The sequence below is a fragment of the Pristis pectinata genome, chromosome 27 (assembly GCF_009764475.1).
Source record: "Pristis pectinata isolate sPriPec2 chromosome 27, sPriPec2.1.pri, whole genome shotgun sequence".
Taxonomy (NCBI): Eukaryota; Metazoa; Chordata; class Chondrichthyes; order Rhinopristiformes; family Pristidae; genus Pristis; species Pristis pectinata.
Window position 1 is genome coordinate 22,990,398 of NC_067431.1, and position 24,804 is coordinate 23,015,201.

General features: G+C 43.0%; 1 protein-coding gene across 1 annotated transcript in view; it reads left to right on the plus strand.

Moving 5' to 3' along the window:
• The window catches only part of LOC127583633 (cell adhesion molecule DSCAML1), a 506,127-nt gene that overhangs the window by 263,780 nt on the left and 217,543 nt on the right, over window positions 1–24,804 (plus strand). The window contains 1 exon segment of the mRNA XM_052039813.1: window positions 22,098–22,244. Coding sequence (XP_051895773.1) covers window positions 22,098–22,244 — 147 coding nt within the window.

Here is a 24,804-nt window from a genome sequence, read left to right on the forward strand (position 1 = left end):
ATGTTACCCATTGTAAGGCCACTTCCATTTTCCATCAATAACATTGTTTAATGTGACTGGAGGGAATTCATTTTTAAATTATCCACTGCCTTGGTTGGATGTCTGAATTAAGATCAAAATTCTTTAAGGGTTTTTCGTCGTCATCTGCACTGTGCCAGTTTGTTTCACATCTGATTCAGAAGGTTGTGCGAATGATTGGTGTACTGGTACGCAATGAATTTGCTTTACCCAATCAACCACCATTTGATGGTCCTTGCTTACAACATGTGGGAAGAGATCACACAAATCTAGAGCATGTACCCTGGAGTTTAGATGGTTGAAAGTTGATTTGATTGAAGTTTTCAAGATATTAAGATGAATTGAGAGGCTAGGTAGAGAGAAACTATTTCTGCTAGTTGGAGACTCTAAGACCTTGGGTAGCTGCTCTGAAAACTATAACCAGACTTTTCAGGATTTAAATTAGGTAACACATTCATATGAAGTGGATAATCAATACTCGGAACTGGCTTCCGCAACAATAGTTAATTAATTTCCTCTCTGTGCTCAGCCTTCTCTCTTTCTCACTTGGCCTTTAATGGTCCACTTGGCCCTGCTTCCCTTGGGTTTGAAAGCTAAATTATTTGAATTAATTAATTGTTATTAATTAATCAATTTTTAATTTTAAATCTGTGATTTTTAGATTTCTGTTAACGAATGGTATTAAGGGATATGGAATTATGAGGGGCCATGACATCAAACTTGTCAGGCTAAGTGACCTACTCCTCTTCCTATGGATCAGTACTGAGGTGATTCAGAGCCTTAATACACTCATTAGAACAATCAATGGTAGAGGAACCTTGGTTATCAAATCACACTCACAGTTAAAGCTTAATCCACATGCAGCTATCTTTTATTTTGACATTGGTAGTTCAATATTCCATGCCAAAGTGTTCCATTTCTGTTCCTATTTTCCTTCTGATATCATTCTGAAAGCTACTGTATATATACATTTCTGAACAAGTTCAGTAGCAGTGGCAAATAGATAGTTGTTCGGGGTAATTGATCATTGATATTGGGAAAGACTTATTATTAAATAAGTGTACGCTGTGTAAATTGACTGAATCTGATGCACATTGGCTAAATTTTTAAAAATGTAATGAATAAAAATGGCATAATGAAGATGAAAAAGAATTATATTACCTGAGCATCGCTAATGTGATTACTTTGAAATCCTGCTTTAATGGCCAAGATTTGGCAAATCTTGTTGTCCTTTAAAAGACTAGTGTAATTTTAGAGACACAAGAGACTGCAGATGCTGGAATCTGGAGCAACGAACAATCTGCTGGAGGAACTCAGTGGGCCGAGCAGCATCTGTGGGAGGAAAGGAGTTGTCGAAGTTTCGGGTCAAAAGCCCAGGACAGTCCTGATGCAGGCTTTTGACCTGAAACATTGACAATTCCTTTCCTCCCACAGGTGCTGCTCGACCCGCTGAGTTCCTCCAGCAGATTGTTGCTGGTGTAGTTTTAACCTAGCATACAGGTCAGGAGAGGGACTAGATGGAGTGGAATAGTACACTTAGCACTGGGAGTCGGATCCACCGGGGATATATGGTCAGCTGAAGGGAGTGTACCCTTGGTCTTCCAAAAGCCATTAGAGAGTAAAGTCATGTTGCATCTGATACTGTCAGCTTCACTGTAGGGTCTGCTGATGCTTCTGAAGCACAAGCAAGTAGCCATTGTGCCCAGTGTAAAATTGTCCTTGAGTCATAGAGTCATACAGCACGGAAACAGGCTCTTCAGCCCACTGAAACCATGCCGACCATCAAGCACCCATTTTCACTTAATAACACACTGGGTGCAATTTACAGGGTCCATTTAACCTACTAGCCCGCACAGCTTTAGGACCTGGGAGGAATTAGAGCATCCAGAGGAAACCCATGCAGTCGCAGGGAGAATGTGCCAATACCACACAGAGGGCACCGGAGATCTGGATCAAGCGTGGGTTGCAGGAGCTGTGAGGCAGCAGTTCTACTGGCTAGATCACAGTGCCATTCCTATTTGTACTTAGTTCCAGCTTGTGGTGACTTTAAGGAATGGGAAGAAGAGAGTGGCAAAAGGAGCTGGACATAATGCACCAATAACCTTTAGTTCTTCTTTGTCCAAAGAGCCAGGCTATGACTCAGAAAAAAAATGATGCTTCTCTCTCATGCAGAGATAAGATCCTCATACTGCATTGTGAAGTAAGGCTGTAAACAAATGCTTGAAGATTTCACCTCATGGGTATTTCTAATGTAATGGGAAATACGTTCCATTTAGGACATGTTTTAAGTCCTTCAAAAAAAAATGCTTGCCAGAGGAAACCTTTCTTTGTCTAGTTATGATCTGCACACAGCAACCAAAGGAAATCAGCCCACTTGTTTGTTCTCTCTCCGTCTCATTCATTTTAAAAAAGAATATATTTTCTCCCACTCACTGCCCCTTCGCACACCTATGCCTCAGCTTCATGTAATTGTATTACACACCACAATATTCTGCATCCAGCAAGAGATCACACAGCGATTACTCACAAGCCTATGGTGTATCATTGCCATAAATAAATGATTTGCTTTCCCTTTGAATTTATTTAAAGATGTTCACCGAATCTTTCCCTGTGCTCAGGTTGTCTCTCTTTGCTCAAGTTTCTCTCTTTCTTCCTCTCTGCATTTCTCTTACCCTCGGGTTGGATGGTAAATTATTTGAATTCAGCTCCATTCACTCAGATCAAGTTGCATCACCACTTTAAAGACTGTTTTCCATGCAAGCTATCTTCAATCAATCATCCTCAGCCAAGCAGTCCTTCAACGAAAGTCACATCCCATTTTGAGTCAATTTCCCATAGTCCAAGAGCAATGAAATAAAGAGGTGTCATCTCCCTGGGGATATATTATTGACGTAAGTTCCAAGGTAGGAACCTGCCATCTCCCTGTGCTACTTGCCCTGCCCAAAGATCACAGATTCAAATCAGTTCAGTCATCCTCCTGTTGGCTACATGGTGTTTGGGTAGCTGTTTGCCACGTGCCAAGCACAATATCCAACCTCCTTGTCATCAATTTGACTTCAGAGAAAATAGGATTCCTTTTAGATTGTTCTGAAAGTTCAAGCAATGCTGGAAAGGACAGTTATTACCCATCCCTCTTGATCTCTTGCTCCATTATCAGAATGATTCTTTCCTTTACCATAGTCAGGTTAATACAGTGTCCTTTGATATCACTAGAGCTTTCATTACAGTCCTTACCGAGAAGGCTGCCCCTTTGGGGCTTGTCCAATGAACTGCTGAACGATGTCTCACTTCTTCAGGCCATGGTCAATGTCTTGGTTCGGGTTATTGTATCTAACAAAACCATTTCAGCAGCTCTTCAGGGAACTGAGGTTCTACTTTGTTTCTCATCACTGGTGACCAGATGGATGTCATTGTCCCTCCTGTTGCAGCTGACATTCCAACAGAAGCACTGGCAGCAGCGAAGTACAGGTAGAATCAGACAAAGGAGACTAAATGAGTAAGAGTAAGACAGTATCTTTCAGAGAACTGGGTTGTTGTTTCATGACTGTCTCTGTTTCAGTAAGGGCTGCAGAACTTGCCTGGTCGCAAACATTCAGCAGCTTATCTTCATAAGAACAACATAATTACTGGAAAAGTTGTTAAAAGATTGGGTCTGCTTGGTTACACTCAGCTCGACTTGTTAAGGTCAATAACCTGTCTATAATGCTTATGTCTTATCTTATAATGGAACTTGGTAGCTGTGTTTCAGCAGACTGCAGAGATCATTTATTTTTTGTTTGCTGTCAGCATGTAGTCCCCTTCATACTGATGAGTTGTCCAGGTTTGGTAATCTCTAGCAGGAAGGAAGTATAACTGAGTCGTTATGTTATTGCATCAGTAATCCAAAACCCTGGACTAATAATCTGAAAACAAGTTCTAACCCTACGATGGCAGCTGCAGAGTTTAAACTCAATTAAACAAATAAATTGGAAATTCAAAGCTAGAATTGTTAATAGTCAGCAAGTCCCTGATGACCCTCACTGCTTTTTACAGATGCACCATATAAAGCATCCTATGCGGTTGCATCACAGATTGGTATGGCAACTGCTCTGTCTAAAAAGGTAAGAAATTGCAGAGTTGTGAACACAGCCCAGTCTATCATGAAAACCAGCATCCCCTCCATTGACTATGTCTACACTTCCCGCTGCTTTGCAATAAGGTGGTCTCAGCAGACCACTCAAGCGTAGTTAGGAAGGGGATTAAATGCAAGCATTCCAGTGCCATGGAAGAATAAAAAATGTTGTAAGTCCAAAGTTGCTGAATCCTGGAGAATATTGTACAGTTTCCGTACCCAGAACATGGGGGTACTCGGTGATGAGAGCAGATGTAGGCACAACGCTGCAAATGTCAGTAATCCGGAGACCTAAAGTCTTGCTGAAAGGGTTTGCACACTTTTGATGTTGAAATTGTGCCATCTGGGACTGAGACCTAGTGTGGGGATCAAGGGTGGGTAGGGGGGGGTGGTGGTAAAGGACCTGGGTCATAGGCCAAGAATGAGAGCCATGGGGGTGGTGAGTGAGCAGCGAGTAGAGTGAGTGTAGGTATGGACCTGTAGGAATCAGAGGTAAGTGTGGCACTTGCCTTTCCATACGCAGTGCAGTGCTGTGTGGGGAAGGGTCTGGTTGACCCAGTGATGCAAACACCCGGAACAGTTCGGACAATGGTGGCCTCGTGATCCAAAGTAACCAAAAAAAAAACAAAAATAAGCAGATGCTGTAAATCTAAAGTGAAGGCAGAAAATGCCAGAGGTGCTCAGACGGCCAGGTGGAATCTGTGGAGAGAGAAGCAAAGTTTAGGTTGCAGGTCAATGCTGTTCCATCAGATCTAAGGAAGATTAGAAATCAAGTATGTTTTCAGTTGAAGAGAAAGAAGGGGTGAATGTGAAGAGAACAAAAGGAATGTTTGTGATTGGTGGGGACACAAAACCTGGCAGTGCCGGCTGAGAGAGATGATGTGGGCTTGTTAATCCCAGGTGATCTGTTGGGAGAGATGTAAGTAGAAGGAGGTGCCTGTGGAGAGAAGAGGAGGAAGAAAGAAAAAGAGATAAGAGAACAATGCCATAACTGTGAGATATAAACTGGAGAAGCAAAGCACTGCAAATGCTGGAAATCTGAAATAAAACCAGAGGATGTTGGAAATATATGTGTCAGCATCTGTGGAGGGAGAAGCAGAGTTTCAGGTTGATAAGTTGCCCTCAGAAAAGGATGGTTACGTAAAATTTAAAATTAGGTGTCAAGTACTGGGAGCCTAGATGGACGATGAGATGCTGTTGCTCAAGTATCATCTTAACCTTGTTGGAAAAGTGTAAAAGACCAAAGTCAAAGAGGTCAGAGAAGGATGGAGAATTTAAGTGACAGATGACTTGATGCCGAGGGTCACCCCTGAGGACAGTGCAGAGATGTTCTGCGACACAATCGCCCTATCTGCATTTGGTTTCCTCAGTGCAGCCAAGAAACACTGCACAGGGAGCAACATCATTCCATGTACAACTGATACGGAGATCATGGAATGAGGAGGGAGAATTCTCAACTGGGAGTGGCCAGTTGAGTTTCCAGAAAGACACAAAACATCTCCGCCGTGGTCACTATTATGTTCCACTCAGAGAAAAAATGACTTTCAATTGTGTAAACTGAATAAAAATGTGTCCTGAGATTGAGTTTCCAGGCACAACCTTCCATTGTGGACCCCTTGATGTGCAATAATTTAAATCCATAGTTGGCCATTAATTCCTGAACCAAGTTTGCTGGTCCCGGGGTTAAGCTGAGTGATTTTTTTGTGATTGTTTGAACTGCAATAAAATTTCTCACAGTCTGTCAGCACACCAAGCAGCCAGGAGACCCAGGTGGAGGATTTGTAGCTCTGTTTGGCAGGCGACTTGGAAAATTCAATGTTTACTTCCCACATATCTCCTAATCCATCATAAAGACCAAAAGGTTCAGATGACAGAGAGGTGGTCATTGTCAGACTCCATCCTGTGAGGCAGCTTTTTAGCTTTCAAGGTGGGCTGCTGATATGCTCCAGGGAACAGACGTATAATTCCATTCCATATTCTCATAAATGTGCATGAATCTCAAAAAGTCTGATGCTGCTAGATCTTGGAAGTTCTGATTCAGGATTAATCCACCTAAAAGGCATCAGGGTTAAGGTCAGCTTCCAGACCCAGAAAATCCCAACAGCTCAAACCATCCAAAATGAAATATAAATGTAAATAAGTCCTGATATTGAGTTCTGCAACTTGATTCACCTGTTGTACAATATTAATGAGAATTGGCCAAGCACATAGTCAGCCCAGTAATTTTTGTCAAACATCTTGTGTTTCATACTCTTTAAAAATATAGGTTTCCTTCTTTTGTCTATTGATTTCATTCCAGTTTATTAGTTCACATATTGTCGATGAGCTTTGTCAGAAAGCATACATGCAGTGTGAACCTACAAAAGGGATCCCAGTGCCAAATGAGTCAAAGTCTGGACATAACTCTCATTTCTCTCAGTTTACTTTTACAGAGTACCACAGGAGATTTTCCAGACTTTTAGATGTCACTCCTATTGATACCCAACACACACTTTTACTTCATGTTAATCTGCAGCATGAGAAATCTTCCAGCAAACCCAACAAGTTTAAAGGGAATAGGTAATATACAAGCACTCCGGATCCCGGATACAGCCACAAAGTGACCTACATTCCGAGCCTCTGATATTCCGGGATCTCATGCCAGATCCACAGTCCAGACCCTGGTCACAGTTGTTTTTCTGATCCATGACTCTAGGCGTACACCCTGCTTACACTCTGGACCTCTGACTCACATTCTGAACTAAGGAGTGAACCAGATGGTGAACCATCAGGGTTTCTGACCAATCGGATGCCAGATTAATGAAGCTTTACTGTGAAAGGTTCACCACAACACCGCAATGTCCTAAATCCACTCCCCAACTCCATCTTGAATCTTCATCTGGAAACACCCTGTCAAATTTCCAGAGTGGTGCAGAACATCTTGGAAATGGTCACAACCACGTCTCACTCTGGGGAAAAGTTGGTTTCCAGTCACGTGATGCAGAGTAAAGGGATGATCTGTGGTCGATTTTCTGGGAACACCCCACCATCTGTGCAATAATTCAAATCCAAGAGACCACAGATGTTGGAATCTGGAACAACAAACAAGATGCTGGAGAAACTCAGGGGGTCGGGCAGCATCTGTGGAGGGAAATGGACGTTTTTCAAAAATAAACCATTCATAATGAAGTCATATTCATATCGTCAAGTAAGGAAGTATTCATATTCATAGTCGGCATGGATGAGTTGGGCCGAATGACCTGTTTCCATGCTGTATGGCTTTCTGGCTAAAATATATATATATATACAAAAAGAAAAACACAGAGCAAAACTCTTAAAATTCTTAGTGTCATTTGGTCAATACATTCAGTCGTGTTAATGCTTTGTTTTAAATCAAGGCACCATTGCCACTCATGTGGCCCTCTGGGGTAATACACCCTTTCATTGTTTGGGGGGCTTAACATACATCTCAGCCCCTCCATGTCTGGTAGTGGAAGGAGCCTAGACTGTATGGGCAGTCGATGTTTCAGATCGGGACCCTTCAACTGGACTGAAAGATAGCGGGGAGATAGCCGGTATAAAGAAATGAAGAGAAGAGGTGGAGCAAGAGCTAGCAAGCGATAGGTGGATCCAGGTGAGGAGGGGTGATATACAGACAAGGGGGGGAAATAGCGACAGAGGCTGGGAGGTGATAGGTGGTGGGGACAGAGGGCTCCAGGTGACGGAATCTGATGGGAAAGGGAGGTGGGGCATGGAATCAAGGGAGGGAGGTGGGAAGGGCAGGTGAGAACAGTGGGGGGGAGGAGGGGAACCAGTGGGAGGAGTGTGTGGATTCAAATCCAAGATTGGGTGTCAGTTCCAGAATCAAGTATCCCTTTAGTGTGTCTCATCCACTTTGTTAGAAAATATTCAAACGCCAGCTGAAAGGAGAATTCTTTCAGCTTAGTAGCGATTTGAAACTGTTGACCCACATCACTGAATGCCCAGCCAGTCTCTCTCTATTTACCTGAATAAATACTTTCTGAATTTTAAATCTCTGCTACTACCCTTCTGCCAGGCATCATCAGACCTCTGGCACCCCTGCAAACGGCAATTTCTTCATGCCTGAGTCCAGGTGGAAAGCACCATTCAGCCTGATTTACAGTTGTGCACTTTACATCGGGGAACATTGCTTGAAACTTTGGCCCTGTCTCTTTTCCCCTCAGTTGCTTCCCACAACAGATATCATAATTTTACTCAGCACTGGCTTCAGAACCGATCTTAGTTCACACAGGCCTTGCATCTTGATTCATCATAACATCCCAGTAAAACTGTTTAAGGAAGACTATCAAATCTAAGCTGTTGGTTTAACTATCATTTTCTTTTTAGATACAAGCATCAGAAAGAAAGACTTGTTAGTTTCTTCATCCCATGCAGAACAAACAAAGCACTTCACAATCAATGAAGAGCTTATTCTGAAGTCTGGTCACTGTTGTCATAGAATAATTCAGCATGAAAACAGGCCCTTCGGCCCAACTCATCCATGCTGACCAAGATGTCTATCTGAGCTAGTCCCTTTTGCCCCCATTTGGCCCATTTTCCTCTAAACTTGTCCTATCCGTGTGCATGTCCAAGTGTCTTTTAAATGTTATTATTGTGCCTGCCTCAACCACTTCCACTGGCAGCTCACTCTATAATACGCACCACCCTCTGCGTGAAGAAGTTGCCCCTCAGGTCCCTTTTAAATCTTTCCCCTCTCACCTTAAACCTACGTCCTCTAGTTTTTTTATTATCCTTCCCTGGGAAAAAGACTGTGTGTATTCACCCTATCTATGCCGTTCATGATTTTTTACACCTCTATAAGGTTACCCCTCAGTGTCCTGCTCTCCTGGCCTGCTCAACCTCTCCCTATAACTCAGGCCCTCGAATCCTGGCAACATTCTCATAAATTTTCTTTGCACTCTTTCCTGCTTAATGACAGGGTAACAAAAACTGTGCACAATACCCTAGGTGCGGCCTCACCAATGTCTTGTACAACTGCAACATAACGTCCCAACTCAATGCCCTGACTAATGAAGGCCAGTGTACCAAACGCCCTGTTCACCACCCTGTATAGCTGTGACACCACTTTCAGCGAACTATGTATCTGTACTCCTATTTCCCTCTGTTCTATAAGGCTTAACTGTTATTTTCTTTTTTGATGCAAGCATCAGAAAGAAAGACTTGTTTTGTTTTCTACATCCCATACAGACATACAAAACACTATACAATCAATGAAGAGCTTTTTTTGAAGTAATAGAGGAAACACAGCAGCCAATAGGTGCACAGAAAGCTCCCATAGACAACCAGATAATCAATTTTAGGAATCTTGATTGAGAGGTAAATATTGGTCTGGACACCAGTTTAGATTATCTCATCCAGTTAGCCAGAAGTGAATTATCTCGTTCTCCATCAATGTCTTCCTTTCCTTCTTTCCTTTGTCTGACCACATAAATGAAGATTCGAGCAGAGAGCTGCTTTACTTAAAAAGCATACTAATGGGATTCACATCACTCATGCACAATTGATATTTTCAGTAGCTCCTTAGAGGGATTAGCTTAATCCCACTGTTTTTTCCCTGCTCAGTTATCTTACATGTTGAGTCTTTTCAAGAAACGTTTGTTCCCTACAAAGAAGAACAAGTACAAGATCTGGAAATGTTGCCGGAATGAACAGGACCTGATTGCAGGTGGGACCCAGTGCATTACGAAGACACCAGAGCAGTCCCTCTTGAGACACCAGCTCCAGTTTTAAGTGACCTTTTGCAGGTGGGGACTCCTGACATTTTGTGAGCTGTGGATTGAAAATACAATTTACACACAGTGGCTCTGTGATTACATCTGATGCTGTCAGTGCCCTGGCATTAACCCAGGGCCAGGCATGATTGGCAGCTGTGTGCGCAGTAGGTTCTGACTGTGGTAACCATTTTGTACAGCAAATTATCTTCGTTGTCCTCTTGACTCTGTGATGCACAAAAGGGAAAAGTGAAGTGATGAGGGAGGAGGGAAGGGGTGCTCCAAATGTGTGAGATGTGAAGACAACTGCAGTGTTACAGGACCTTAAAAGGGTGTGCTGACCACTTTACCCTGAGAGTTTGGGAGTAGATTCTGCAAAGGGCAATAAGGACGTGGATGTTTGAGAGGACTTACACATGAACATAACGACAGGGGTAGGACCTCAGGACCGTTCAGTTAGATGTGGCTAATCTGCATCACTACTCCATCTGACTGGCGCAGCCATGTTTCCCTTAATGTTTTACCAAACAATAATTGTTCAATCTCAGTTTAAACACTTTCAAGTGACCCCTTCCCCCATCTCCTCTATCTCATTCATTTGTGGAGACGGCGATTTTGGGGAATGAGAAAATTCCAGACCTCCCCCATCTGTGAGACTGATCAAATCCTACCTCTAGTTTTAAGATTGTGCCGCTGTGTTCTGTACTTGTCACCCCTTTCCCAGACTCCTGTACCCAATACCCAGAGGAACAAGTCTCTGTCTTTTGCACTTTACCCTAATTAGCTTAAACTCGTAAATTAGATCACCCTTTACTTTCTCTGTTTAAGGGACTGCAATACTAGAATTGACCTGGATTTAACCCTCTTAGCCCTAGTTTCAATCTAAAGAACACAATTTAGCTTTCCTCTCCTGAGATTTATACAACAGAGTTCAAGAAGGGCTGTATGGATAAGCCAAGTAATTTTAGCTTTGTGAGTATAATGCCAGTGGTAGGGAAGTTATTAGAAAATAATTCTGAGGGACAGGATTAATCTGCACTTGGCAAAGCAGGGATTATTCAAAGATGGTCAGCTTGAGTTGATTGGGGGGAGATACTGTCTGACCAATTTGATTGAACTTTTCAAGTGGTAATAAAGTGTATTGAGGGTAGTGCATTAGATGTAGTCTACATGGACTTCAGAAAGGCCTTTGACAAGGTCTTACATGGGACACTGGTCCAAACAGTTAGAGAGTGATGACTGAGGGCAGATCCTGTGATTGGAAGCCTGTGACCAGTGGTGGTACCACAGGGGCCCTTATAGTTTGTTATATACCTTAAATATATATTATTTAGAAATGAATGTAGGAGGCACGATTTGTAAGTTTGCAGATGTCAAGGAAATAAGTAATATTGCTGATAGTGAGGAAGACAGTCATAGGCTACAGGATGATACTGATCACTTGGTAAGATGGGCAGAGAAGTGGCAGATGGAGTTTAATCCTGATAAATGAGAGGAGATGCACCTTGGGAGATCCAATAAGGGTAGGACAAGCACAGTGAATGATAGGGCCTTGGGGAGTATAGAGGAACAGAGAAACCTCAGCGTACAAGTCAAATGGTCCCTGAAGGTTGCAGCACAGTTAGATAAGGTGGTAAAGAATGCATATGGGATTCTTGCTTTTGTTAGCCAGGGCATAGAACATGAGAGCAAGGAGGTTGTAAAAATCAGTTTGCTGGAATGCTGCATACATTTATGGTTGTCACACTATAGATAGGACATGGTTGCATTGGAGAGGGTGCAGAGGAGATTCACCAGAATGTTGCCTGGGGTAGAGCATTTCAGTTAAGAGGAGAGACTGGATAGGCTGGGTTTGTTTTCCTTGGAATTGAAAGAGGGAGGAACTATCGAGGAATGCAGAATTATGGGAGGCATAGATAGGGTGGATAGTGGCAAACTTTTCCTTATAATGGAGGCATCTAAAACTGGAGAACTAGGGTAAGAGTTAAGAGGTTTAGAGGAGATCTGAGGAAGAATTTTTCTACCCAGATGGTGGTTGGAGTCTGGAATGCACTGCCTGAGTGGATGACAGAGGCAGGTACTCTCACAACACTTAACAAGTGCCTTGATGAGGACTTGAATTGCTAATACATAGAAGGCTACACACCAAGTGCTGGTAAATGGGATTAGTATAGATAGATACTTGCTGGTGGGCATGGATATTGTGGCCTGAAGGACCTGTTTCTCTGCTGTATGACTCTATGACTAATTCAGGCAATTCATCTTCATACTGGAGACTGTGGGATAATTCTGACTTAATGGTAGCCGAGTGCAACTCTGCCACACTGCCTTTATATGAAAATAAATGTTTTGTTTTGTCAGAATTAAATATGTAAGCCTACGCTCAATGGGTAGCATCCTTGCCTTTTGAGGATGTTCCAAATTCAACTCCTACTCCAAGGACTTGTGCACAAGAACCTTGCCAATGCTCCAATGCAATACTGAGAGAGTGATGCACTGTCAGAGGTGAAGCCTTGCAGATGATGTGTGCAAACCAAGGCACCATCCCAGGTGGATTTAAAAGATCCCTGAGTATTTTTTGAGGGAAAGTTATCCCGAGTACACTGACCAATATTTACTTAACATTACTTCAAAAAGAACTTCAGGTTATTATCACATTACTCTTTGTGGGAGCTTGCTCTGCACAGATTGGCTGCCAATTTGTCCTCACATTACATCAGTGACTACATTGAAAGCACATTGAAATACTTTGGGAACGTGCTGAAATAAACAGGAAAGAAGCTGCAAAAAAGCACACAATTTTCCTTCAAGATGCCATCTGCCTTAATCTTCTGGCAAAGAAAGTGACTGTGTTTTCTTCCATGGATGGCAGTGAGGAGAGAGGTGATAGAACATCGATGCACATACCTCATATTGCAGCAGCTTGTCAACAAACGGCAGGGAGGCATCAAGCAAGAAGCCTGGTTTTAGGGTTCAAATGTTGCTGTGTTGAGTGGCAGGTCTTTCCTTGATGTTCCATTGCCAAATTGATCATGTTAGACCTTGGATTGTACCTAATAAGGAGGGCTGCAGGAACACCGTCACCATCCGGTCCTCCCCTCATCAATTTCAACACTGACGTTGAAAGGAGTGGAATCTAGATCAAAAGCATGATCCAAAGCAAGGAATACATTCAAGGCCAAGTGGTAAGGATCTCTGGACTGCAGCTTCCCTATTCCGATGGAGACAAATCCAAACAGGAAGTACGTAATGCAGCGTCTAAGTGGATTAGTGGCAATTTAGTTCCTCATCTTCCTGCAAATGGCAAACTTGGACCAAACAATGGACCACATCATTACACCCTTGCCATGATACAGAGTCAATGAAGGTATCTTTGAGGTAAACTCCCTCTCAGTGTCTGGAACTCAATGTATGAATGTTGCTCTAGCCATTGCAAGAAGGCATCAAAGTGACTAGCAACAGACAAAGCAAATAATAACTCCAACTGGAAGGGCTGATAAAATAGAGATCAAACAGGACGGAAAATGTGATGTTGAAGAAACTTCCCTGTGAAGCTGTTATGTGAAGGCAGTACTCATTGAAGGGATTCAAATGAGGCCATGAACCAAATCAGTAGAAGATGAATAATATATCAATATCACTTCAGTCTTCTGCGTTTCATCCTCGATCAGTGTACAGCTTGCATTATTCTGTTGTAGTGTTCTGTAAATGTCGGCTGAGGCTCAGTGTGTAGCAATCTCACCTCGCATCTGACTCCGGGGACTTGAGCACAAACATTGAGGTTGACAGTCCTGTGCAGTGCTAAGGGAGGGCACCCTTGTTGGAGAGGCTGTCATTTAGATGGGTTGTGAAGTTGGGGACTGGTCTGGCTTCTCAGGTGGACATAAGGTATCTCTATTTTGAAGAAGATCAAGGCAGTTCTCTAAGGTGTTCTGGTCTATACTCACTCCCTTACAAGCAATACTCAAATACGTGGCCTGGTCGCTATTATATGGCTGTTTGTGGGAGCTTACTATGCGCAAATTGACATTGCAGAAGGAGTTCATGGATTGTAATGTTCCTGGGGTTGATCTGACAAAATGACAGCACTGTCTAAGTATGAAATGTTCTATTTGTTGGTACAGTACAGACATAACAATGTGAGAAACAAGACCAAGAGGAGCCAGTCATCTAAAGGCCTGCTCCACCATTTAATAAAACCTTAGCCAGTTTGATCTTGCCTTCAACACCACTTCCCTGCCCTCTCCCCGTACACCTTGGCTCCCTTGTCATTTAACTGTATGTTGATCTGTGCGCTGAATATATTCAATGACTCCAGCTCCACAAAGCTCTGGGTTAGAAAATTCCAAAGAACCACCGCTCTCTGACAGAAGAACGTCCACCTCATCTCTGTCTAGAATAGGCAACACCTTATACTGAAGTTGTGCTCCCTAGTTTTAGATACCTTCACTGCAGAAACATCCTCCCACCTTCCACCCTGTCAATCCCTCTCAGAGCCTTATACGTTTCAATGAGGTTACCTCTCATTCTGCTAGGGAGTATGGGCCCAGCCTGATCAACATATATCAACTCCTTCGTCCCAAAACTCAACCTACACAGTTCGGGCAGGCACGGTATTGTAGCGGTTAGCGTAACACTATTACAGTGCCAGCGATCTGGGTTCCATTCCGGCCACTTTCTGTAAGGAGTTTGTATGTTCTCCCTCTGTCTGCATAGGTTTCCCCCAGGTGCTCCGGTTTCCTCTCACATTCCAAAGATATACGGGGTTGGAGGTTGTAGGCATGCTATGTTGGTGCCGGAAGCGTGGCAACACTTGTGGGCTGCCCCCAGAACACTCTACACAAAAGATGCAGTTCACTGTGTGTTTCGATGTACATGTGACTAATAAAGATATCTTATCTCTTATCTCTTATCTCTTATAAGAAGCTTCCACAATCAGATCCTGTGACTATAAAAGAAGCTATTTTCTGGTTCTCTGCCAATGCACGGGGCCTGCATTGTGTGTATGGACACAGTGTTGCCTAAATGTATGGCTGCAGCTGTATTGAGCTGTTCTGGTGACATATGAAGTCATTGGAATGAATCCCAACCAGTTTAACATGTCGTCACTGACCTGAAATTGTACTAAAATATATCTAATCGTATCCCTATTGATAAGGGCAAGGAAATGTATCTTGGAAGAGGCATGACAGGAATTCTAAGGATTGAAGTGTTTTAGAACATAGAACATAGAACAGTACATCACAGGAACAGGCCCTTCTGCCCATATTTTCTGTGCTGAGCATGATGCCAAATTAAACTAATTCCTTCTGCCTGCACATGATCCATATCCCTCCATTCTCTGCACAGTCATCTGCCTATCTAAAAGTATGTTGAATGCCACCATTATATCTGCTTACACCTCCACCCCTGGCAGCATGCTCCAGGCACCCACCACCCTCTGTGTAACAATCTTGCCCCGCACATCTCCTTTAAACTTTCCCCCTCTCACCTTAACACTATGCCCTCTAGTAATCGACATTTCTACCCTGGGCTGACGATTCTGACTGTCCACCCTATCTATGCCTCTCATAGTTTTGTAAACCTCTCAGGTTCTTGTGATAGGATGAAGGACCAAACTGAAGGATGCCCTGGTCTGGTGAGCACAGGCCCCTCACCTTTCACATGAGAATTCATCTGGAATAAGCAGATGATGGCCTCTTGTGTGCATTTTGTCCACAATAAAATGAGTTGGAAGTGTAGGTCAAAGAAAGAGGCCATTGGTCTCACTCTGTCCCTGCCAGACCCAATATTTTCCATATTGAGTCCTGGTGCAGGGTTTTGACCCAAAACATCAATGATTCCTTTTGTCCCACAGATGCTGCTCAACCCGCTGAGTTCTTCCAGCAGATTGTTTGTTGCTCCAGATTTCAGCATCTGCAGTCTCCTGTGTCTCCAATATTTTCCATTCTGTTCCTAATGGGAAAATTACATACCATAGTTCGGCATTTATGATGGCAAATCGTCAGAAAACAGGTTGGCTGATGGAGAAACTAGAAAAGATTGCAATGCAGAAGAGATGTTCTTTTTTAGGCTGGGGGTTTTATCTCATACTTGGAATTGGAATTGGAATTAGTTTTTTGTCACTTGTACCAAAGTACAGTGAAAAACTTGTCTTGCATACCTTTCATACAGATCAATTCACTACACGGTGCATTCAGGTAGTACAAGGTAAAACAGTAACAGAATGCAGAGTAAAGTGACACAGCTACAGAGAAAGTGCAATGCAGGCAGACAATAAGGTGCAAGGTCATAATGAGGTAGATTGTGGGTTCAAGAGTCCATCTTATCGTACTAGGGAACCATTCAATTGTCTTATAACAGTGGGATAGAAGCTGTCCTTGAGGCTGGTGGTATGTGCTTTCAGGCTTTTATATCTTCCGCCCGATGAGAGAGGGGAGATGGGAGAGTGGAGAAGAGTGAATGACCCGGGTAGGTGGGGTCTTTGATTATGCTGGCTGCTTTACTGAGGCAGTTGGCAGTATGGACAGAGTCCATGGAGGGGAGGCTGGTTTCCATGATTTGCTGAGCTGTGTCCACAACTCTCTGCAGTTTCTTGTGGTTACGGGCAGAGCAGTTGCCATACCAAGCCGTGATGCATCCAGATAGGATGCTTTCTATGGTGCATCGATGAAAGTTGGTGAGTGTCAAAGGGGACGTGCCAATTTCTTTAGCCTCCTAAGGAAGTAGAGGCACTGCTGAGCTTTCTTGGCCATGGTGTCCAGGTGGTAGGATCAGCACAGGCTATTGTTGATGTTCACTCCCAGGAACTTGAAGCTCTCAACCCTCTTGACCTCAGCACCATTGATGTAGACAGGTGTATGTGCATCACCCCCTTTTCTGAAGTCAATGACCAGCTCTTTTGTTTTGCTGACATTAAGGGAAAGGTTGTTGTCATGACACCATGTCACTAAGCTCTCTATCTCCTTCCTGTACTCCGACTCATCGTTATTTGTAATTCGGCCTACGACGGTGGTATCATCTGCAAACCTGTCTTTGACCAGACTTATGGTTACCAGGACTACTTTCTCCTAGAATCATAGAGTCGTATAGCATGGCAACAGGCTATACAGCCTACCATATCCATGCTGACCAGTCAGGTCCCATCTACCTTCAATGCCTCGGTGATCTAAGTGCTCATTTAGACACTTCCCAAATGCTTTCAGCAACTATGCTTCCACCACTCTCACTGACAGTGTATTCCAGGTATTCACCACTCTCTGGGTGAAAAAGGTCCCCATTAGATCCTTGACAAATCTATGCTTCTTATCTCAGATTAGTCCATGAACACCAGCACCTCTACTTCCTCAGAAGGCTAAGGAAATTTGGCATGCCCCCAATGTCCCTCACCAATTTTTACAGATGCACCACGGAAGGAATCTTATTCAGATGCATCACAACTTGGTATGGCAACTGCTCTGCCCGAAACCGCAAGAAATTGCAGAGAGTTGTGAACGCAGCCCAGTCCATCACAAAAACCAGCCTCCCTTCCATTGATTCTGTCTACACTTCCTGCTGCCTCAGGAAAGCAGCCAACATAATCAAAGATCCCACCCACCCTGGTCATTCTCTCTTCTCTCCTCTCCCATTGGCTAGAAGATACAGAAGCTTGAGAACACATACCACCCCGCTCAAGGACAGCTTCTATCCTGCTGTTATAAGACTCTTGAACAGACCTCTCATATGATAATGATGAACTCTTGATCTCCCAGTCTACCTCGTTGTGACCCTTGCACATCGTTTGTCTACCTGCACTGCACTTTCTCTGTAACCGTAACAATATATTCTGTATCCTGCTTTTTGTTTTCCTTTTGTACTGCCTCGATGTACTTATGTATGGAATGATGTCTGGATGGTATGCAAACAAAAACTTTTCACTGTTTCTTGGTACATGTGACAATAATAAACGAATTACCAATTACCTTTCCAAGTGATGATTAAACTTGTCCCTTTGAATTTTTTGTAATAACTTCTCTACTACGGATGTTAGGCTCACAGGTCTGTAATTACCAGGCTCATCCTTAGGTTCAGTGTGACTTTTGATCTGATTATGTTCCTATGGAAACACTTTAAACATTTAACTGCAGTATCAAGGCTGTATAATTGCAAATCGTTATTGTGGTTGTGTCTATCTGCTCAGTAAGCTATGACACATCAAGTGCACAAACTGCTCAAGTGGTTGACATCTTGAATATGGTAAAACTCACTCACTCTCGCACAAAATGTGCTCTCTTGCAAACCCATTATAAAACTGAAGGCTTTTGGAGGTTCAGTGAAGTGTGTGGGGATAGTAATAGTCTTCAAGGTGACAGAGATGGCCTGTTGGAATGGACAGATAGGTGCCAGGTGAAAATTGATGCTAAGTTATGCATTTTGGTAGGAAGAATGAGAAAAGGCAAGATAAACTAGAGGGCACAATTCTAGAAGGGATACAAGAATAGATAGATCTGGGGGTATTTATGAAAAGTTCATTGAAACTGGCAAGACAGGTTGAGAAAGTGGTTGAAGATATTTTGTTATAAAGAGAGACAGCAAGTACAAAAAGAAAGGAAGTCATGAACCTTTGTAAAACATTGGTTTGGCCATAACTGGAGCGTAGGAGGCTGATGGATGACTATATGGAGGTTTACAAAATAATGAGGGGCGCAGATAAGGTGAATGGCCACAACCTCTTTCCAAGGGTTTGGGTGTCTAAAACTATAGGACAAAGGTTTAAAGATAAGAGGGGAAAGATTTAAAAGGGATTTGAGGGGCAACTTTTTCATACAGGGTGTGGTGGGTATATGGAACGAGCTGCCAGAGGAAGTGATAGAGGAAGGTAGAATTACATTGCTTAAAAGATATTTGGACAGGTACATGGACACGAAAGGTTGAGAGAGATATGGGCCAAATGCGGGGAAATGGGACTAGCAAGTAGACAACTTGGTTGGCATGGATGAGTTGGGATGAAGGGCCTGTTTGCATTCTGTATAACTCTATGATGCTATGACTCTATGGAGTGTTGTGTGCAGTTTTGGGCTCCACACTTTAGGAAAGATGTGAAAGCTTTGAAGAAAACATTTCCTAAAATGATTCCTTGAATGAGAGAATTTAGTTGTGTGGACTCACTGGAGAAGCTGGGGTTGTTCTCCTTGGAACAGAGGAAGTTATGGGAGCATCTGATAGAGGCTTTTAAAATCACAAAGGGTAGAGACAAAGAGAAACTGTTTCCATTGGCAGAGCCGGCAAGGACTAGCGTATATAAAATGAAAATGATTGACAAAAGAATCAAGGCTGACATGAGGAAAAAAAAGTTACATAGAGAGTGGTTAGGCTCTGGAATACACTGCCAGGGGTAGCAATGGAGACAGGTTCAATAGTAATATTCAACAGGGATCTGGATGAGGATCGGAAAGAAAACAAAGAACAGGTTTATGGGGAGAAGGCATGGGGATGAGGGTAAGTGGATTGTTGTTACATAGAGCCAGTGTGGACTCAATGGGTTAAATGGTCTACAACCAATGAATCTGTAAAGTAAGAGTCTCATTGGCTGGGAATTTGTAGTGAGCGAGTCTCTCAGTTCTCAGTGTTATAACAGAGCCAACCTGACAGCATTCTCTGGAGGGCACTCATGCAGAGTTCAACAAGGAAAGCCAGCAGTTGTTGTCGGTGATTCTTTGCACATCCTTTGTCCCATTTTGCAGCTGCCTTCAGCATAATCTTCAGTATTTGAGTGCATTTCCAAGAACTTCAACTATTTGCAAACTTTCACTTTAAAAAAAACACTGAAAATTTAATTTTTGCACAAGGGGTGAATAATTTTTAATGACATGCTAAATCCTAATTCCTGCTTATTGACCACATTTCCCTCAGAAATTAATTTATATGTATAGATTGTCATTTTCTTAGATAAGTATGTCAAAACTTAATAGATTTTTAAAACAAATTTACATTTATTTTTAAAGAACCTTCATTCCAGTTCCTGTCTTAGCCCCTTGTGTATGTTTCAATCCTTAGTCATAAAGTCAAAGAGTCGTAGAATTATACAGCAATCATTCAGCCCACCAATAGCACTGACCATCAAGCACTGATTTATACTAATCCTAAACTAATCCCATTTTATTGTTTTGTGCTGTATAAAATGTTTAAGAAGTTAGTTGAAATCTTCACTTTTTATTTTTAGGTTTGATAGCTGATGGTTTATTGATGTCACAGAATCATGCATCACAGAAACGGGCCCTTTAGCCCATTGTTTCCATGCCAACCATCAAGCATCCGTTTAAACTAATCCTACACTAATCCCATTTTATTCTCCCCACATTCCCATCAACTCCCCCTGGATCCTACTGCTCACCTACACACCAGGGGCAGCTTGCAGTGGCCAATTCACCCACCACTGGCACGACTTTGGGATGTGGGAGGAAACCAGAGCACAAGGGGGAAACCCACGCAGTCACAGGGAGATCTTGTAAACTCCACACAGACAGCACCAGAGGTCAGAATTGAACCCCAGGTCACTGGAGCTGTGAGGCAGCAGGTCTACCAGCTGCAACAGTCGGTCACCCATGCTTGGCCTGCTTAATGACATCACTGTTGCTGGACATGAGAAATAGCTTTGACCAGCAACAGACATCAGGAAGAGCCATAGAGTTGTATAACACAGAAGTGAACCCTTCAGCCCACCAAGTCCATGCTGACCTCTTTGACCTTTTTTTGTCCATCTACAATAATCCATTCACCTGCATTAGGTCCATATCCTTCTATGCCTTGCCTATTTTAGTGTCTGTCTAAATGCCTCTTAATTGTATCTGCACGGTTGTATAGCGGTTAATGTAACGCTTTACAGCACCAGCGACCCGGGTTCAATTCCGGCTGCTGTCTGTAAGGAGTTTATACGTTCTCCCTGTGTCTACGTGGGTGCTCCGGTTTCCTCCCACATTCCAAAGACGTATGGGTTAGGAAGTTGTGGGCATGCTATGTTGGCTCTGGAAGCCTGGCGACACTTGCGGGCTGCCCCCAGAACACTTTACGGAAATGATGCATTTCACTGTGTGTTTCGATGTGCATGTGACTAATAAAGAGATCTTATCTGATTTCACCACTTCTTCTGGCAGCTCATTTCAGAAATCAACCATTCTTTGTGCAAAAAAACTTCCTGTAAAAACTCCCCCTCACTTTAAATCTATGCCTTCTCATTTTTGATACAACTACCACGAAAGAGGAAGTCCACCCCTAGCAGGGACTACTCTGTTAACAGTGTGAGCACGGTCACTACATCACTAATCACAATACCCAGGCCATTCCTACGCAATAGTTCTGATGAAAAGATATTGAACTGAAACATTAACTCCACTTCTCTCTCCACAGATGCTGCCTACTGAGTTTCTATTCACGAATTTCTATTTTATTTTAGATTTCCGTCATCTGGTCTATTTTGATTCTGAATTTTGCACTGTGCTCTGTGTTTTATTGGCCAGATGTGTCACCCACAAGGCTTCTGTTGTTTAATGTCTGGCACCTTATGCAAGGAACTATTGAATTAGACCTTTAAGTGCTGAATATACAGCACAGCAGAGAACTTGAGAAAGGAAATCAGGAAGTTGTTGTCCATAAACAAATTCAAATGAATTGAGTGTCTAATGATTTCTGTCGCTTGGTTCTGTTGGTGACCAGGGAATCAATGGAAGTTGAGTGAAGTGCCATGGATGTTAAGCCAGGGCTCATGAATACTGCAGATGGAATTCTTCCCAATGTCTTGGTTCATGTGTATCCCTTAATCAATATCACTGAAGAAATGGATTATCTGGCAGATATTTTAGTGTTGATAGTGAGTGCTTGCTAGATGCACACTTCCCATATTAACTACTTTGCAAAAGTGGCTACAATCAAAAGTAATTTGTTGGATGCAAAATGCATTGGGACATCCTCAGGCAGTGAAAAATGTGATGGAAGTGCAAATTCTTTTGTTACTTTAAGGATACACATGCTAAAAGATCCTAATTCAATCCTAATTCACTGGAATCAAATTCACAACAACTTAATCTTGGCCTCTGATTGTTTGCTCGGTGCTGATAATTATTACAATAAAAATAAATGCTCCAGATGTTGAGGAAATAATGGCACAATCAGAGAGCATTTTCGATTTGAACCCTTTACCACAGCTGGTCGACATTGTTTGCCGACGAGAAACTGAACGGTTTGTTTCTCTTTGTCTCCAGGGAGTAGATTCCACATCACTTCGTATGGAGCCTTGTACATATCTGATGTACAAAAGGAGGACGCGCTGTCCACGTACAGGTGTATCACCAGACATAAATACAGCGGAGAAACGCGGCAGAGCAATGGAGCCCGCCTCTCTGTTTCCGGTAAGGAACATCTTGCCACCCACTGTTGTACATAGCTGCCACCCCTCCCAATTTATTTCAGAGTCTTCAGGGTTTAAAACTTTGGAAAGGGTGCAGAAGCTCAAAGGGGTGGGACCAGATGTCCTATTCCTTTAGTTATGTTGAGAAGCAAGAGAAACTTGGATTATACAACTGAAGGGAGAAGTAATGGAGGATTTCAAAATTGATATGAAGTTTGATCAGGAGAAACTTTCTATTAGGAAAGGATCACAGTTTGAAAGTAATCAGAGGAAGGATAAGAAGGTGCACAAGATGATAAGAGGCATAGAGCGAGTGGACAGTCAGACACTTTTTCTCAGGGCGACAATGGCTAACACGGGGGTGGGGGGACGACATAATTTTAAGGTGATTGGAGGAAGGTATAAGGGGGATGTCAGGGGTAAGTTTTTTACACAAAGAAGGGTGGGTGCATGGAACGCACTGCCGGCAGAGGTTGTGGGGGCAGGTACATTAGGGACATTTAAGAGACTCTTAGATAGACACATGAATGATAGAAAAATAGGGGGCTATGTGGGAGGGAAGGGTTAGATATATCTTAGAGCAGGATAAAATGTCAGCACAACATTGTGGGCCGAAGGGCCTGTACTGTACTATAGTGTTCCATGTTCTAAGAGAAAAGAGGGAAATCTTTTTTAGGGTGGTGGGCTCCCATGAAAGGGTAGTGGAGGCAGATTCAACAGTAGCTTGCAAAAGAGAGTTTAACCAGTTGAAGGGAATAAAATGAAAGTGCCAAGGGAAAAGGGGCTGTAGGCATTTTCTGCCAGGTGGGAATGGGGCATTTCCGCATGCCTTCTCTCCATGCACCCTCATCCCCTCCAAATGAGCCACCACAATCAGAGGCTGGGTTGAGCAGAGCAAAGCTGGGAGCGCTGAGTATACTCACTTGCTCACTCACTGAGGCCGGCTGGCAGCTGCTCTTCCCGCACCTTCTCGCTCTCCCGTCGCAGCTGCCTCTGTGATCCTCTCCCGCACACTGCTGTTGTTCATTTTTGACTCACGAACAGTTCGGGTTATGAACAGTTCTCAGGAACGCAACCCTGTCGAAACCTGGGAACTGCCTGTAAACATGATAGCCACAGTAAAACTCAAGCCCTACGATCAGAATGCCGTTGGTGTGGGATGGGTGTGGGACAGTGTTGGCACAGTGAAGGCCATTTAATGGAATGTGCCAATGCTGGCTGGCTTCAGAGCCAATCTCCCTCCTCCTTATCCATCCTCAGGAACCAATCAGATTCTAAAATGCTTCCTACAAATTGGAAAGCAGCAAATGTAACTTACATTTTGAGAAAGGAGGGAGAAAATGCAGCAAAGCACCATCTATTAGCCTTTTATCTATTGTAGGGAAAATGCTGGGATATTTCTCAATGAAGTGATAGCAGGATGCTAAAAAAAACAGGATTGAACAGAGACAAATTGGATTTAAGAAAGGGAAATTGTGTTTGACAAATCTATATTTTTTGAGGTTGTAACTGGGAGAATAGATCGGGGGGGAACAGTTAATATGGTGTATTTGGACTTCCAGAAGGCCTTCGATAAAATACCACACAAGAGTTTATTAAATAAAATTATGGTGCCTGGTATTGGGGGGTAATACACCAACATAGATTGAGAAGAAGTTAATGGACAGAAAACAGAGAGCAGGAATAAACAGGTTATATTCCAGTTGGGAGGTTGGGGTCAGAACTGCAGGGATCAGTGTTGGGGCTCCAGCTGTTGACAATCTATTTCAATGCTTTGGATGTGGGGATGAAGTGTAATATAGCCAGGATTGATGGTGATACATAACTGGATGGCAGTGTGAGTTGTGAGGAGGATAGAGAAAGACTTCAGGAGGATGTGGTCAGGTTTAGTAGATAAGTGAGAACATGGCAGATGGAATATCATATAGAAAAATATGGTTCATCCACGTTGGTATAAAAGATAGAAATTGAACAGTGTCAGTGTTCAGAGGGGTCTGGCACACAAATCACTGAAAATTAACATGTAGGTGCAAATAATTAGGAAGGCTAATGGTGTGCTGGCCTTTGTTGTTCCAAATATTTGGAGTCCTGGTCAGACTGCTTCTGGATTGTTGTGTGCAGGTCTGGTCTCCCTTTCTCAGGAAAGACGGATGTGACAGAAGAATTGCAACACAGATTCACCTGATTAACTCCTGGGATGGTGGGTTTGTCATGAGAGGAGAGATTAAGCAGATTGTACCCAAAATCTCTTGAATTGAGAAGAATGAGATGTGATCTTAATAAAAAATATAAAATTCTTTCAGTGTTTGACGGGGTAGATACAGGCCTGATGTTTCCCCTGGTTGGGTTGTCTGAAAGTAAAGGGTTGGCCTTACAGCACACAAATGTGAAGAAACTTGTTCAGCCAGAGGATTATGAACCTTTGGGATTCTCTACCTAAGCGGTGTATGGAGACTCAGTCACTAGATAGAGATAGATAGACTTTTAGATGTTAAGGCAATCAAGGCATTTAAGATTAGTGCAGGGAAGTGGCACTGAGGTGAAAGGTAAGATAGGATCTT